The following is a 16,462-nucleotide window of genomic DNA, read 5'->3' on the forward strand; positions in this document are numbered from 1 at the left end:
GTAAATCAAGAGCTGAGGAAATCAGGGGAGAGCAAAGGGCGTCTCAAGAAAGAGACCATTGTACACCTCTCCAAACAAGCTATTTTCTGTCTACTTTTTATTCCCCTGCTCGGCCCTGAAGGTCACTTGCTACGTCTGCACAACTCAGTGAAGTCACAAAAAGGAATACTTGGCCCTGGAACGCGGGGCTGGGGAGGGACTGCGGGGAGGGGACAGAGCTGGGGGAGGTGAGGCAATTCCACAACAAGGACTGCCTGGCCGGCTTCCCTGCCTAAACCAGCCCAATGACCTTCTTTCCTCAGTGACCACTCCCCCTGGAGGCTGCCCTGCTCAGACACAAACAGCCCGGGAGTTGCCCGCATTCCTGTGACCAGCTGGTGAGGTGCTGCTCCTCGGGTCCCAGGTGAGAGAGCGCTCTTTGAAGAGCTGGAGAGGTGGGTGTGAAGTCGAGGTTCATTTCACTCTTCTCAGAGTGTGCTTACCGAGTCTGAAACTGGGACAGGGCATCCAGCCTCTTCTAGGAAAAGGATTTGAACATTTTCATGGGAAAAAACGCACTTCTTGACAGAGCCCAGCTGCTCTGAAGGGGAGGAGGAGGGCGGTGGTGAGAGGGCTCAGGAAGGCAATGGGCCGGGGCAGGAAGTGACTGTTTAGGGATCCGTTAATGCCCATTCATTGGAGAAGGCAATGGCACACCACTCCAGTACTCTTTCCTGGAGAACCCCATGGGCGGAGGAGCTTGGTAGGTTGCAGTCCATGGGGTCACGAAGAGTCAGACACGACTGAGCAACTTCACTTTCACTTTTCACTTTCATGCATTGGAGAAGGAAATGGCAATCCACTCCAGTATTCTTGCCTGGAGAATCCCAGGGATGGCGGAGCCTGGTGGGCTGCCATCTATGGGGTCGCACAGAGTTGGACACGACTGAAGCAACTTAGCAGCAGTAGCAGCAGCAGTAATGCCCATTCAAGAGGACCTCAGCATCGTCTGGGTTAGAGAAGAGAGAGATGTGGCGTGAGGAAGGCAGATGTTTCTGGATGTTGCCTGGTGTGGGTGGCAAGGAAAAGCCACCTGCTTAGGAGAGGCACAAAGGGAGGACCCCCACAGGCTCAGACTCACAGGTGGGACCCCATCTCATAGGGCACCCAGGCATTAGAAGACCCTGGAGTCTTTGAGGGGTGGGGGGTAAACAGTTTTCCCAAACCCAAACCCAGGAAGGAGGTACCAGCTTGGTAGCTTGCTTTGTTCCCTGATAACTTTGTTCTCCCCTCCGGACCAAGCAAGCCCTTCTGAAACTGCTTGGTCATCTACAGCTCAAACTGAGAGACTGAGAAGGGTGAGCCTTCTGCGAGCTGACCTGGAGGGCTGGAAGTGAAAAGCTTAAGACCCAAGGAGTTTTACTTGGGGTTTAAGAAGAATTCTCTTTTATTTAAGAGGGCTTCCCTGGTGGCTCAGAAAGTAAAGAATCCACCTGCAATGCAGGAGACTCAGGTTCGATCCCAGGGTAGGGAAGATCCCCTGGAGAAGGGAAAGGCAACCCACTCCAGTATTCTTCCCAGGAGAATTCCATGGACAGAGGAGTCTGGTGGCCTACAGCCCACGGACTTGCAAACAGTCGGACACGACTAAGCGACACACACACACACACACACACACACACTCTCTCTCTCTCTCTCTCTCTCTCACATTCTCTCTCTCTCTTTTTAAGACAAAAACATCTCCTTCAAGTGTTAAATATGACCCAAGCATTTTTGGAAAAGAAAGCTTTGTGGACATGTCCAAAACAACCCGTTTTTGCGTATGCTTTCAGTGAAAAACCTTCTAGTTGGCAGAGCCCGCCTGAGGGGTAGGACCAGCTCAAAAGGACAGGGGTGGTCGGTAGTGATGGAGAGCTTGAGGCCAAGATGTGGCCTCAGGGAGAGCCCTCTATTCCCGCCCCTGCTCCCTGGGGCTTTACCATAGGAACCTGGCCAAGTCAGAACTGCTTCCCTTGATGTCACTTTCTGGACCTCTCCTCCTACCTGTCCCTCCTTCTCGGAGCCTTTCCTGGCCACCTCCTCCCACAGCTTCAATAGCATCTTTCAGTGAATAGTCTCGAAATCCTTATCAGCAGTTTTTCTCTGATAGCTAACAGCTGCCACTTACTGGGAATGTTCTATGTACCAGGCTCTGGGTTAATTGCCTCTGATGAGAGCTATACAGTGTGGTGCCTAAACCTTGGGCTTGGGGCAGACCACACCCCTTCACATCCTGCCTCAGCTATTATTGAATGTGTAACTCTGGGAGATAGTGGAGGACAGAGGAGCCTGGTGTGCTACAGTTTATGGGGTCACAAAGAGTTGGACATGACTTAGCTATCTGTACAACATTCACCTTTTTGTGCCTCAGTTTCTCTGTGCTCTAGAATGGGGGTAACAATGCAACCACCCCAGAGGGTTCTTGAGAGGCTACATGAATTAACATTTGCAAAGTGTTTTCAACAGTGCCAGTCGTGCGTTCAGTAAATGTTAGTGATTCTAATTGTGTCTTTCAAGCATCACAGCAAGTCTCTAAGGTAAGTATGATTATCTCTATTTGCATATAAGAAAACAAGGCTCAGAGAGGAGGGTGAGCCCAATTAGACTCTGCAGTCCAGCACTGTCTGGTACTCTGTAACAAAAATAACAAGTATGCTAACTCTAAGGGAGTAAGTGAAGTGGCAGAGTCAGGCTTCAGATCCAGTGAGTTCTGGAATCCGTGATTTTAATCACCACACTAGATTGTCTTTCTGTAATGATTATGGAAGGAATAAACACTCAATCCCAGATTTTAACTTTAAAATGGCATCTGCTTTGGGGTTGGAGAAGGCCTTTGACAATGCAGTTGACCCTCAAACCAGCTCTTTAGAGGCAGCATTGATCCCTGTGGGCAGGCTTTAAAATGTGAAAATGACCTGTCATCTCGTATCTCATTTAAACTTCCTAGTGATCCTTGGTGGTCTTACCAGCCTTATTTTATAGCTAAGGCAGAGTCAGAAATTCCCCCCACAATACTGCAGTTAGTATTTGTGTCTTGCTTTAAAATTCCTGGTTGGGTACCAGAGCTACCAATAAAACAAAATGAAGTAACCCATGCCCACTGACTCAGAATCTCTTAGGGTGTGGCCTGGGCATCTGAATTTTAAGATTCAGAATCTGATGTGTAGCCAGCAAACACTGAGAACCCTTCCCACTGACACTGCCTCTTCCGAGGGCCAGAACTCCCATTCACAACCGTCTGCCCAATATCCCACCTGGGATCTTACCCTTAGCAAGCTTGGGCAAAACTTGCCCTCTCTCCCTTCTTCTCAGGGCCTGGTACCACCATCCATCACCCAGTCTCCCCTGCTGGGAACTCAGTCATCCCCAGCTCCTCTTCTCCACTGCCAGTGGTACCCAAACTGTGAATCCGTTTGAAGCACTCCTGAAACCGTGTTGCCTCCACTTTGGTAGTAGCCTTCATCATTTTTGGTTTGGATTGCTGCTACTACCCCCTAATTCATCACCCTCTGCCTGTCTCCATTTCTCCCTGGGGTCTTCCCATCCCTGCTCCTCTGTCCTCTCCATTCCCGAAGTCTAGCCCACATCTTTTCTCCTGCCAGACTGAAAACCTATCTCAACACTCACTTTTCTGCTTAAAAACTTCTACCAGCACTAGCCTCCTGGCTAATAACCATGCACTTTAGCAGAGCAAACCCAGCCCCTCCCTCCTTGGCCCAAAGCTCCCTCTTCAGCCTTGACTCCTCCTCCCTGGTGGCACAGGCTGCGTCCCAGCCACATTAAATTTCCCCCATGCCCCATAAAAACTGTGTCCCTTCACAGCCTGTGAACACTCATGTTGTGCCTCCTGCCTGAAATGGGCTTCTGACCTGGCTTGGCTGAAAAGCTTCTACTTGTCCTGTGGGACCTTCAGAAGTCACCTCCTCTGGGAAGCCCTCCTAAAGTCCCTCATGGAGACGTGCACTGCTTATTCTGTCCTTCCCCTGCACAAAGCTCCATCTTCAGTCAGAGCATTGGAATGATCTGATGACACGTCTGTCTCTCAGTGAACTCCTCATTCCACATTCACATATTAAATGTCTCCTACTGCCAGATGCAGGCCCAGATGCTGGGGATACAGATGAATACAACTGCGTTTCTGGCTTCAAGTCTACAGGATATGGCAGAGAGGAGGGGATGGGGCACTTCAGGGAGCACCCAGCAAGTGCAAGAAGCAGCGGCAGCAAGCCTTATGCTGCCTGTCTAAGAGGAGGCAGAAAAAGAGTGGCAGGAGATGAGGGGGCAGAGATGCTGAGAGGGAGGAGATCTGGAAGGGCCAGGAGAGCCTCCCTCAGGTAGCCTGAGACAACCCCCTGTTGTGCTTAGCGGCTCTTCCGTGTCTGACTCTTTGTGACTCCATGGACGGTAGTCCACCAGACTCCTCTGTCCATGGGGTTTCTCCAGGCAAGAGTACTGAGTGGGATGCCATGCCCTCCTTCAGGGGATCTTCCCAACCCATGGATGGAACCCAGGTCTCCCACATTGCAGGCGAATTCTTTACAGTCTGAGCCACCAGGGAAGCCCACCCCTAGGCCAATGTCCTGGACTCACATTGCTATGGAGATGGTAGTTGGGAGGATCACTGTAAGACTTGTGGCTCAGAAAGATCCCTGTGAGTTTCTTGTGATTATTCCTCATCCATCTTTACAAGGGCAGCACCTGGCCCAGTTTCTGGAATACAGCAGGCCCTGGAGAGACAGGGGCCAAAAGAACAACAACAAAAAAAGCACGCTGGGCAAGAAAGCCCCTCAGCAGGAAGGGTCTGGAGTCAAGGACACCGGGGGGTCTGGGATTCCAGGTTTGCAGCGACTAAGCCTCGTTCCGCCCCGCCCCCTGGGGGTGCCCACAGGTGCTCGACTCGCCATGCCGGCGCTGCTCTGTGCCTCTCTGCTCCTGGTGGCCTGTGCCTCGGCCGCCTCGGCCGACCAGGTCCAGCAGCAGATGGGCTCCAACACGGAGGAGCAGATCCGCGACATGCACGCCAAGGTGACAGAGATCTGGCAGGAGATGATGCAGCGGCAGGCGGCGGCCATCGACCCGGACGCGGCGCTCCATGCGGTCTGCCGGGTGCTGCCGTCGGCCACGCTGGAGGCGGAGCAGCCCCGGGTCAGCGGCCTCGTGCTCTTCCGGCAGCTCCGGCCTGGCGCCCTGCTGGAGGCCTTCTTCCACCTGGAGGGCTTCCCGAACGAGCCCAACGGCACAAGCCGCGCCATCCACGTGCACCAGTTTGGGGACCTGAGCCAGGGCTGCGACTCCACCGGGCCGCACTACAACCCGATGTCCGTGCTGCACCCGCAGCACCCGGGCGACTTTGGCAACTTCGCCGTGCGAGATGGCCAGGTCTGGAAGTACCGCTCCAACCTGGCTGCCTCGCTCACCGGCCCGCACTCGATCGCGGGCCGTGCTGTGGTGGTCCACGCAGGCGAGGACGACCTGGGCCGCGGCGGCAATCAGGCCAGTCTGGAGAACGGTAACGCGGGACGCCGGCTTGCCTGCTGTGTGGTGGGTCTGTGCGGCCCCGGGCCCTGGGCGCACCAGGCGCAGGAGAATGCGGAGCGCAAGAAGCGGCGGCGCGAGAGCGAGTGTAAGGCCGTCTGAGCGCTCCACCTAGGTGGCCCTGAGCTCCGACCGCGCGCCGCAGACCCCTTCTATGCCCTCTGGGAGCCCTTCCATGCCCCGACTCCCCTGCAAGTGCCCTAGACCGCTCCACGCCCGGACTTCTCTCCAGGCTCCCGAGATCCCCTCTGTGTGCCTCAGCCCCCTCAGCCACCCTCTCTACGTACCCCAGTATCCCTGTATGCTGTGACATCTCTCCCAAGGACCCCAGACCTTTCTACACCCTGACACTCCTCCAAGCGCCCAAGATGGTCTCTATGTGATCCAGGACCCCTTCTACGCATCCTGGGGAACCCTGGGACCTCTCAACATCCTGATGCCTCTCCAAGGCCCACGATCCCCTCCTTGAGACCCCAAGCCACCTATCCCCTCACCTTGATTTTTCTCCTTCCTTTCCCGGAGACACTTTGTACTCTGGAGTACCACTTCTGCCATGGCTAGGCTCTAACTGAAAATCCCCTTCACTTTGAGGTCTTCAACCAAGTATATTGAGACATCCCCTTTTCATCCTGAGGGCACCCCGAGCTCTGAGGACCCCCCAGAGATACCGAAGTAAGCCCATGAACCTGAGGGTCTTCCAGACTCTCTGAGGTCCCTTTCCACCTTGACACTCCCGCCTTCACTGTGTGAGCCCTGAGATCCCTCTATGCCCTAAGCACCCACCTACCCCCACCTCCAATGAGCTCCTTCTAGGCACTCTGAGACCCCTCCAGAATTTGCCTAGCACCACTCCCCCACCTCTGCCCCCCAGCTTGTGCAGCCTGCACTTAGGTGCCTCTTCCAGGTGTCTCCAGGTATTCCCCCCTACTTCACCCCTCACTCCCTCAAGAAAGCAGCTCCTTTGGGGGTTGGCAATGTTTGTGTTGCACATTAAAAACTCAGCAAATCAGTATTTCATGGGGGCCTTGGTTACTTTTTTCTTTTTTGATGCTTCTTCCTGGCTCAGCCATTTTGGGGGAATGGTAAAGATGTTTCCCAAGTCCCTGCAGGGCTTCTCTTTCTTCCCTGCCTAGCTCCTCTGCAAGGTTTAATCACCTATTGATCCTTATGCATTTGGGTGGAGCTCGCAAGAGGGAGGAAACCAAGATCACTTAGGGAAATGGGAAAACAAACAAAAAGACAGCTTCCTGGGCTATATCCCAGAGCTGTAGAATTCAAAGGGAGAGGACGAAATTTATTTGAAACAACCTTCCCAGTGATTCTGGGCTTCCCTGGTGGCTCAAACAGTGAAGAGTCTGCCTCTAGTGCAGGAGACGTGGGTTGAAGCCCTGGGTTGGGAAGATCCCCCTGGAGAAGGGAATGATCCCCCCTGGCTCCAGTATTCTTGCCTGGAAAATCCCCGTGGAGAGAGGAGCCTGGTGGGTTACAGTCCGTAGAGTTGCAGGGACTGACATGACGGAGCAACTGGCACTTTCACTCCCAGTGATCCTGATGCTGGAGCCACTGGCCTGGCATGAGGGGTGCACCAACTTCCTGGGCTCTATGGCCTTTCACACCTGCCTCTGTGTGAAGCCTGAGGTCCATATCCCAGATGGCGGAGACAGGGCCACTGCGGCAGTGTCACTGGGCAAGTTACAGGGAAGCTGGTGTTGATACCTGAAGTTGTCAGCCTTCTCCACAACCAGGACAATGCTCTTCTTGACTTTTTGTTTTTTTGGCCATGCCATATGGCCTGTGGAATCTTAGTTCCGTGACCAAGGATCAAACCCTGGCCCCCTGCTTTGGAAGTGTGGAGTCGATCACTGGACCACTAGGGAAGTCCCTCTTCTTAACTTCTTGATTACAAAAACAGGTGGAAGCAGTGGGGTCTAAAGGTAGGTTGGTCTTGATCACGGCTTGATGGGGGAACCGTTCTGCCTCTCCTCTTGAAAATTATAATCTATACACAGACTAGATTGGTCCTGTGTATTCACTTTCATTTATTAATGAAAGTATACTAACTTTTCAGCTTCCTGGGATAGAGTCTCTTCCTAGCTGTGAGTGTTCCACCCTGGTTCTTTATAGGCAGCTTCTGTTTCTCTCAGACTCTTGAGACAGTGAGTCAAACTGAACTTTAGCCAAAAACTCATCCCCAGTGGTTATTTTTACCTCTTACTAGGACTAACTTGTTATTTAAAAACCATTCCTTGAACCCAAGTGACAACTGGGAAGAAAGACTATTGCCTGGTGAATTTGCTCCACCAGCTGGTTCTCACTGATTTTGAAACTGAACAGGACTCTGCGAGGCCTTCCCAGGGACAGACCCCTTGTGTTCCCATCCCCACATCCCCCAGTCTGCAGAAGAACTCTAGCCTGCTAGGCCTTCCCTGAGTTCTAGAGAGCAAACGGAATCAGAGAAGTGAGAAAATGCAGAAATAAAGGAAAACGATCAAGCAAGACAAAGTAAATGTTCAGTTATCAAATACTTATAAATGTAAAATAGTTATATTTTGTTATATTTAAATAAATATTTAGTTATAAAACAGTCAAGGACCTTTAGTTCCTCCTTAAGGGCTATAGAGAACGTGAGCCACATCCTTAAGCCGTTTGGCAGACACTAAACCCCCTACCAGGTGAAAGAGGTTCATGGCGTGATGACCACAGCTGTGTAGACCCCAGACCAGTTGGAACGAGAAGGTTGATGACTGAGATTCCTGAAACATCACCTTTGTCTTCATCACCAGCCAACCAGAAGGATGTCCTTGAGTGGCTCATGCACCCTGTGACCTTCTCCTTCATCTTAAAAAACCCTTCACTGAAAACCATCAGGGACTTCGAGTCTTTTCAATGAGTGGTCCATTCTCGCTTGGCCCCACATTGGGTGCCCTTTCCATCACCACAACCCAGTGTCAGTAGGCTGGCTTTACTGAGTATCAGGCAAGCAGACCCCAGTTTGGTTTGGTAACAGTCTGAAATATTATTTTAAACTGTACAGATCGGCACTGATAAGGGATTAGTAAACCAAGTATTTAAATATCCTGATCTCAGATGCATTTGCCTATCCCCACAATTAAAAGTTGTGAAAACAGGCAGCAATTACATAGGATCACAGAATGGGCAAGAATAAAAAGCCAGCACCCCATCTTTGACACTGCTGCCCAAATTACAGGTTAATTCAGGATTGTCAATGGAAGTTTGTACTTGTTTTGCAGAAGGGACTGGTGCCTCTCATTGTTTATTTTCTGTCTTGGTCCATTCGGGCTGCTATCACAAAATACTGCAGCCTGGCTTGCCAATAAGCAATAGACCTTTATTTCTCACAGTTCTGGAGGCTGGGAGTGCAAATCAGGGCACCTACATGGTGGATGAGAGCCTCTCTGGGACTCATAGCCTGCTTCTCACATGGTGGAAGGGGTGAGGGATTTCTTTTGAGCCTTTTTAAAAGCACCAGTCTCATTCAAGAGTGTTGAAGAATTGATGCTTTTGAACTGTGGTGTTGAAGACTCTTGAGAGTCCCTTGGACTACAAGGAGCTCCAACTAGTCAATCCTAAAGGAGATCAATCCTGAATATTCACTGGAAGGACTGATGCTGAAGTTCCAATACTTTGGCCACCTGATTCGAAGAATTGACTCACTGGAAAAACCCTGATGCTGAGAAAGATTGAAGGCAGGAGAAGGGAATGACAGAAGATGAGATGGCTGGATGGCATCACCTACTCAATGGACATGAGTTTGAGCAAACTCTGGCAGTTGGTGAAGGACAGTGAAGCCTGGCAGCTGCAGTCCATGGGATTGAAAAGAGTCAGACATGACTAAGTGACTGATCAGCAACAACAACTCATTCAAGAAGGTTCTCCCTTCATGACTTTGGGACCCCTACCAAAGGTCTCCCCTCTTAACACCATCATATTTGGGGGTTAGGATTTCAACATGAATTTTGCAGGAAACACACACATTCAGGCCACAGCACCTTCTGTTTTCGGCTTCTCTCTTCACTACCTTTGACTCCCCTAGACTGAAAAGATACCCTGGCAGACCTGCTTTATTTCTGTTCTGTCCATTCATGTCCTTGGGGTTGATGAACTGCTCTATGGGTTCCAGAGCCAAGAAACAAAGAAAGGGAATATTAGAGGGGCAAATTACAGTTCACTGTAAAGACAAGGAATGTGTACAGCACAGTGACCAACAGTTCAGGCTCAGGTAGGAAAGCCTGTTTGGAACCCTAGCTGGATCACACTTATAAACTTTGTGACCTAAGTGAGTCACTTCACCTCTCTGGGCCTGAGTTCTCTCATCTGTAAAATAAGATTATTACATTGGATTGTTGTGCTGAAAAATTGTTACTACTGAGAGGGGTATCAGTTCAGCTCAGTCGCTCAGTCGTGTCTGACTTTTTGCAACCCCATGAACTGCAGCACACCAGGCGTCCCCATCTATCACCAACTCCCGGAGTTCACTCTGACTCACATCCAGCCAGTTGGTGATGCCATCCAGCCATCTCATCGTCTGTCATCCCCTTCTCCTCCTGCCCCCAATCCCTCCCAGCATCAGAGTCTTTACCAATGAGTCAACTCTTCGCATGAGGTGACCAAAGTACTGGAGTTTCAGCTTCAGCATCATTCCTTCCAAAGAAATCCCAGGACTGATCTCCTTCAGAATGGACTGGTTGGATCTCCCTGCAGTCCAAGGGACTCTCAAGAGTCTTCTCCAACACCACAGTTCAAAAGCATTACTTCTTCGGCGCTCAACCTTCTTTACAGTCCAACTCTCACATCCATACATGACTACTGGAAAAACCATAGCCTCGACTAGATGGACCTGTGTTGGCAAAGTAATGTCTCTGCTTTTGAATATGCTATCTAGGTTGGTCATAACTTTTCTTCCAAGGAGTAAGCATCTTTTAATTTCATGGCTGCAGTCAACATCTGCAGTGATTTTGGAGCCCAAAAAAATAAAGTCTGACACTGTTTCCACTGTTTCCCCATCTATTTCTCACGAAGTGATGGGACCAGATGCCATGATCTTCGTTTTCTGAATGTTGAGCTTTAAGCCAACTTTTTCACTCTCCTCTTTAACTTTCAACAAGAGGCTTTTTAGTTCCTCTTCACTTTCTGCCATAAGGGTGGTGTCATCTGCATATCTGAGGTTATTGTTATTTCTCCCGGCAATCTTGATTCCAGCTTGTGTTTCTTCCAATCCAGCGTTTCTCATGATGTACTCTGCATAGACGTTAAATAAGCAGGGTGACAATATACAGCCTTGACGTACTCCTTTTCCTATTTGGAACCAGTCTGTTGGTCCATGTCCAGTTCAAACTGTTGCTTCCTAACCTGCATATAGGTTTCTCAAGAGGCAGGTTAGGTGGTCTGGTATTCCCATCTCTCTCAGAATTTTCCACAGTTGATTGTGATCCACACAGTCAAAGGCTTTGGCATAGTCAATAAAGCAGAAATAGATGTTTTTCTGGAACTCTCTTGCTTTTCCCATGATCCAGCGGATATTGGCAATTTGATCTCTGGTTCCTCTGCCTTTTCTAAAACCAGCTTGAACATCTGGAATTTCATGGTTCACGTATTGCTGAGGCCTGGCTTGGAGAATTTTGAGCATTACTTTTCTAGCATGTGAGATGAGTGCAATTGTGCGGTAGTTTGAGCATTCTTTGGCATTGCCTTTCTTTGGGATTGGAATGAAAACTGACCCTTTCCAGTCCTGTGGCCACGGCTGAGTTTTCCAAATTTCCTGGCATATTGTGTGCAGCACTTTCACAGCATCATCTTTCAGGATTTGAAACAGCTCAACTGGAATGCCATCACCTCCACTAGCTTTGTTCATAGTGGTGCTTTCTAGGGCCCACTTGACTTCACATTCCAGGATGTCTGGTTCTAGGTGAGTGATCACACCATCGTGATTATCTGGGTTGTGAAGATCTTTTTTGTACAGTTCTTCTGTGTATTCTTGCCACCTCTTCTTAGTATCTTCTGCTTCTGTTAGGTCCAGACCATTTCTGTCCCTTATCGAGCCCATCTTTGCATGAAATGTCCCCTTGGTATCTCTAATTTTCTTGAAGAGATCTCTAGTCTTTCTCATTCTGTTCTTGTCCTCTATTTCTTTGCATTGATCGCTAAAGAAGGCTTTCTATCTCTTCTTGCTATTTTTTGGAACTCTGCATTCAGATGCTTATATCTTTCCTTTTCTCCTTTGCTTTTCGCTTTTTTGACAGCAGTTTTGCTTTTTTGCATTTCTTTTCCATGGGGATGGTCTTGATCCCTGTCTCCTGTACAATGTCATGAACCTCCGTCCATAGTTCATCAGGCACCCTATCTATCAGATCTAGTCCCTTAAGTCTATTTCTCACTTCCACTGTATAGTCATAAGGGATTTGATTTAGGTCATACCTGAATGGTCTAGTGGTTCTCCCTACTTTCTTCAATTTAAGTCTGAATTTGGCAGTAAGGAGTTCATGACCTGAGCCACAGTCAGCTCCCAGTCTTGTTTTTGTTGACTGTATAGAGCTTCTTCATCTTTGGCTGCAGAGAATATAATCAATCTGATTTCGGTGTTGACCATCTGGTGATGTCCATGTGTAGAGTCTCCTCTTGTGTTGTTGGAAGAGGGTGTTTGCTATGACCAGTGCATTTTCTTGGCAAAACTCTATTAGTCTTTTCCTTGCTTTATTCCATATTCCAAGGCCAAATTTGCCTGTTACTCCAAGTGTTTCTTGACTTCCTACTTTTGCATTCCAGTCCCCTATAATGAAAAGGACATTTTTTGGGGGTGTTAGTTCTAAAAGGTCTTGTAGGTCTTCATAGAACCGTTCAACTTCAGCTTCTTCAGTGTTACTATTTGGGGCATAGACTTGGATTACTGTGCTATTGAATGGTTTGCCTTGGAAATGAACAGAGATCATTCTGTCATTTTTGAGATTGCATCCAAGTACTGCATTTTGGACTCTTTTGTTGACCATGATGGCTACTCCATTTCTTCTAAGGGATTCCTGCCCACAGTGGTAGATATAATGGTCATCTGAGTGAAATTCACCCATTCCAGTCCATTTTAGTTCGCTGATTCCTAGAATGTCGATGTTCACTCTTGCCATCTCCTGTTTGACCACTTCCAATTTGCCTTGATTCATGGACCTAACATTCCAGGTTCCTATGCAATATTGCTCTTTACAGCACTGGACCTTACTTCTATCACCAGTCACATCCACAACTGGGTATTGTTTTTGCTTTGGCTCCATCCTTTCATTCTTTCTGGAGTTATTTCTCTGCTGATCTCCAGTAGCATATTGGGCACCTACTGACCTGGGGAGTTCCTCTTTCAGTATCCTATCATTTTGCCTTTTCATACTGCTCATCGGGTTCTCAAGGAAAGAATACTGAAGTGGTGTGCCATTCCCTTCTCCAGTGGACCACATTCTGTCAGCCCTCTCCACCATGACCTGCCCATCTTGGGTGGACCTATAGGCATGGCTTAGTTTCATTGAGTTAGACAAGACATAGCGTTAAGGCCTAAGGATATAATGAATGATTAATTAATAATAATAGCTTAAGGTCAGAAAAATAGTTACCTAGTAATGGATTCAGAGAAGGCAATGGCAACCCACTCCAGTACTCTTGCCTGGAGAATCCCATGGACGGAGGAGCCATGGACTGTAGACTACAGTCCATGGGATGCATGGGATGCAGAGTCGGACATGACTGAGCAACTTCACTTTCACTTTTCACTTTCATGCATTGGAGAAGGAAATGGCAACCCACTCCAGCGTTCTTGCCTGGAGAATCCTGTGGACTGAGGAGTCTGGTGGGCTGCCGTCTATGGGGTCGCACAGAATCGGACACGACTGAAGCGACTTAGCAGCAGCAGCAGCAATGGATTGGATGGGGGCTTCTCTGGTGGCACTAGTGGTAAAGAACCCACCTGCCAATGCAGGAGACACTGGAGACAAGGGTTCAATTTCTGGGTCAGGAAGATTCCCTGGAGGGCATGGCCACCCACTCCAGTATTCTTGCTTGGAGAATCCCATGGACAGAGGAGCCTGGTGGTCTACAGTTCATGGGATTGCAGAGTCAGATACAACTGAAGCAGTTTGGCATGCCCGCACAGTGGATTGAATGACCTTGAAATATAGTGTGGATTGTATCACTGGAAGGATTCAAGTAAAGGAAAGGCTGCTACCTCTTTGGTTTGGAAGAAGGAGTTCCACATCCATTAAGAGGCCAGCTGGGATGAATTCTGTGATCACAGCTCTAAATGAGGGAAAGACTGGCGGCCATAAGGGCAGGCATCTGGTTCCCAGCACAGAACCGGATATGTACAACCAAACCCGCCTACAGGACCCCACTTGGCCCCCTGTGGCTATTTTTACTCCTCTACTCTTACAGATCTATTTTGTTAATCTCCTTATAGTTGCTGTTTTGACTTCCCAGCCAGCTTGCTAATCAGTTTGCCTATTTGACTCACAGGGTTTGCGTTTGTCACTGAGACTTAAACACACACTTGTTTTGATTTCTTTTTGTAAAATTAGAAGCGTTTGATGTAATGACTCTACCTAGACACAGCTGGTAAAGTGAGAATAATGCTCAAGTTTGCACAGTGTAAACACAATGTCGACAATAATTAGAAATGCTATCTTTAGATGTTTAGGATAAGCTTTTTCTCAGAATTGCAGTGCATTTTTTTCCAAGTGGGGCTTTTCAGTGCATGTATATACAGAAATACTAAAAACGTAAGAAAATAGAGCAAATCAGTGAGAGCTTTGGTCAACTTGAAAGATGGCAGGAAATAAACCAACTGATTTTAGATCTGGTGTTTTTGGCTGATTGCATAAAATCTTTACATTCTCCATATTTTTCCCAACTAACATATGATCTAATAATTTTAGGTGACAGATTGCAAGTGATAAGCTGCTACAGTTTGCTAGAAACTATGCTCAGCCCAGGCTTGGGCTTCAGCGAGGGTGGGTGGGGGGGATAATGAAAGTAATAAAGATAATCAACCACCTACATTGGGAAAATTACATTTTAATTTCAGGTAACAAAAAATATATAGTTATGTTACACAATGATGGTAAAATCCAATAAGAAAAGGTCTACACCTGAATAGAAGTTACTTCTTTCTTTAAATCAAACTACAAAACAGCAGCTGGTGTGCTTTTTTAAGTCTGCTGTTTTAAATTTAATAGGCTATCACTGGCCTTCGCTACGATCCCAAAACATATTCCTGGGCTCATATAGATTTCAGATAGTCATACTTGTCAGTATTATGCAAACTTTGCCTAAGCATCTGAAAAAAATCCTCATTTAGTAGAGAGGCGATATGAAAAGTAAGGCAGCACATCCATATCTATCACTTTAAATTGCCATCACGCTGTATCAACTTGTTTTGTTTTTGTGAGCAACCATAATATCGAGAGACGGGGCCTTCTTATTTTTCTGCTTCTCATTTCTAATTAGATTCACTGCCTAGCTCTCTACTGCATCTCTCTGCTCTTCAAATTTTTCTCTGTTCAGAAAGACATCTGGAAGACAAGGAACATGTAACAGTAGTGAGTTGAGGGGAACCCTTTGGCTTTTAGACATCCTAACTGAGCCGCGTGAAGGTACCCTCAATATTATTAAGGAGGCACATTTGTTCCAAATGGAGGCTTCTACAATGAAAGTCAAGGGCAGGGGGGAAGGTGCTCAAATAGAGCCAAAGAGAAAAAGGGCACCAGCTCATGGGGCAACAGGAAATGATCCAGCCAGGAGAGCCCCCCAGGTTTTGGAGGAAACCAAGAAGGGCAAAGGTGTGATTTGAAAGAGACAGAAAAAGATAACCCCAGTGAGCAAGCAGCTGGTCTTTGAAATTCTTTAGAGAGAAGATTGGACTTCCATTTGGACCAATTCACATGCTGAACTGGGGTGCAAATGCTCCAGTAGGGATAACACATCCCCCAGTTCACTCCAACACATGAATGGCCGACACTAGAACTCTTTTTGGAACTTCACCTCATGATGCGGTGTGTGTTTGGGACTGAGGGCAAAGAAAGAGGAACAGTAACGGGAAAATGAATTTAGCTTCCTGAAGACTGCCAGCGGGGAGGAGGTTCCAGCAGGGGCTGAGCTGAATGCCATCAGAGGCTTCCTAGCTAGAGAGGCGTCAGGAATAGATGTTCCAAGGGAAGAAGGGGAGGGGGAGAAGAGGTGGGCAGAGGAGGCACAGAAGGAGAAGAGGATTAGGGGTGAGAAATGCCTGGTTTACAAAAGCCAACCCATTTCCATGAGCCTTCATTAGAAGAATGACAAACACATGTAAAAATCCACACCCAAAGGCTCTCAGGTACAGAGCAATCTCAAGAAATGCCATGTGTGCATTTCATTAAGAGACCTGCCAGCTCAGTTTCCATTTATCCAGACTGCTCTGCATTCTGCTGGCAACTGAGCTGGAAAAAAATAATGGAAGGACAGACATACTTGAAGAGGTAAACAGAGGTGGGAACATTCTAGCTACAAAATAGGACAGATGATGCAGAAGCCAGGGGAAAGGAGAGATGAGATGAGATTTTTCTTAACAAAAAACAACTGCTCTTCTCTCCAACTCTACATTTGCCAGTAATGTAATATTGTGGTTTTTAAGAGAAAAAATACAACAAGAACAGACATGTGTGGTTCAGAGACAATTCTGTTGGCAGCCTACTCGAATCTGCTGCCAACTCTTCTACACTTCCCAAGACCTGATTTTGTTCCAGTGTTCACCCTTTTAGAGTCTCCATGTCCAGGGACAGGCTTCCTCAACAGACCTAAACCCATCACAGCAAATCCATCTTCCTTGCTAAGGACTGTTTAGACATAGGCATGTGACATGATCACATAGGCATGTGACAACTTG

The 16,462-nt window shown here is 48.1% G+C and overlaps 1 protein-coding gene across 17 annotated transcripts in view; it reads left to right on the forward strand.

Annotated features, from left to right (window-relative positions):
- Positions 1-16,462, forward strand: part of SOD3 (superoxide dismutase 3) — a 91,839-nt gene that overhangs the window by 68,840 nt on the left and 6,537 nt on the right. For 9 of the 17 annotated variants that reach the window (XM_069593003.1, XM_069593002.1, XM_069592998.1 and 6 more), the window contains 2 exons: positions 303-403; positions 4,907-6,565. In XM_069593003.1, the coding sequence (XP_069449104.1) occupies positions 4,921-5,655 (735 nt within the window). In that variant the 5' untranslated portion in view covers positions 303-403; positions 4,907-4,920 and the 3' untranslated portion in view covers positions 5,656-6,565. Of the gene's footprint in view, positions 1-302; positions 2,556-4,708; positions 6,566-16,462 lie in introns of those variants that run through there. The other 8 variants (XR_011257548.1, XR_011257550.1, XR_011257549.1 and 5 more) reach the window with 4 other exon arrangements.

This window comes from Ovis canadensis, chromosome 6 (assembly GCF_042477335.2).
Source record: "Ovis canadensis isolate MfBH-ARS-UI-01 breed Bighorn chromosome 6, ARS-UI_OviCan_v2, whole genome shotgun sequence".
Classification (NCBI taxonomy): Eukaryota; Metazoa; Chordata; class Mammalia; order Artiodactyla; family Bovidae; genus Ovis; species Ovis canadensis.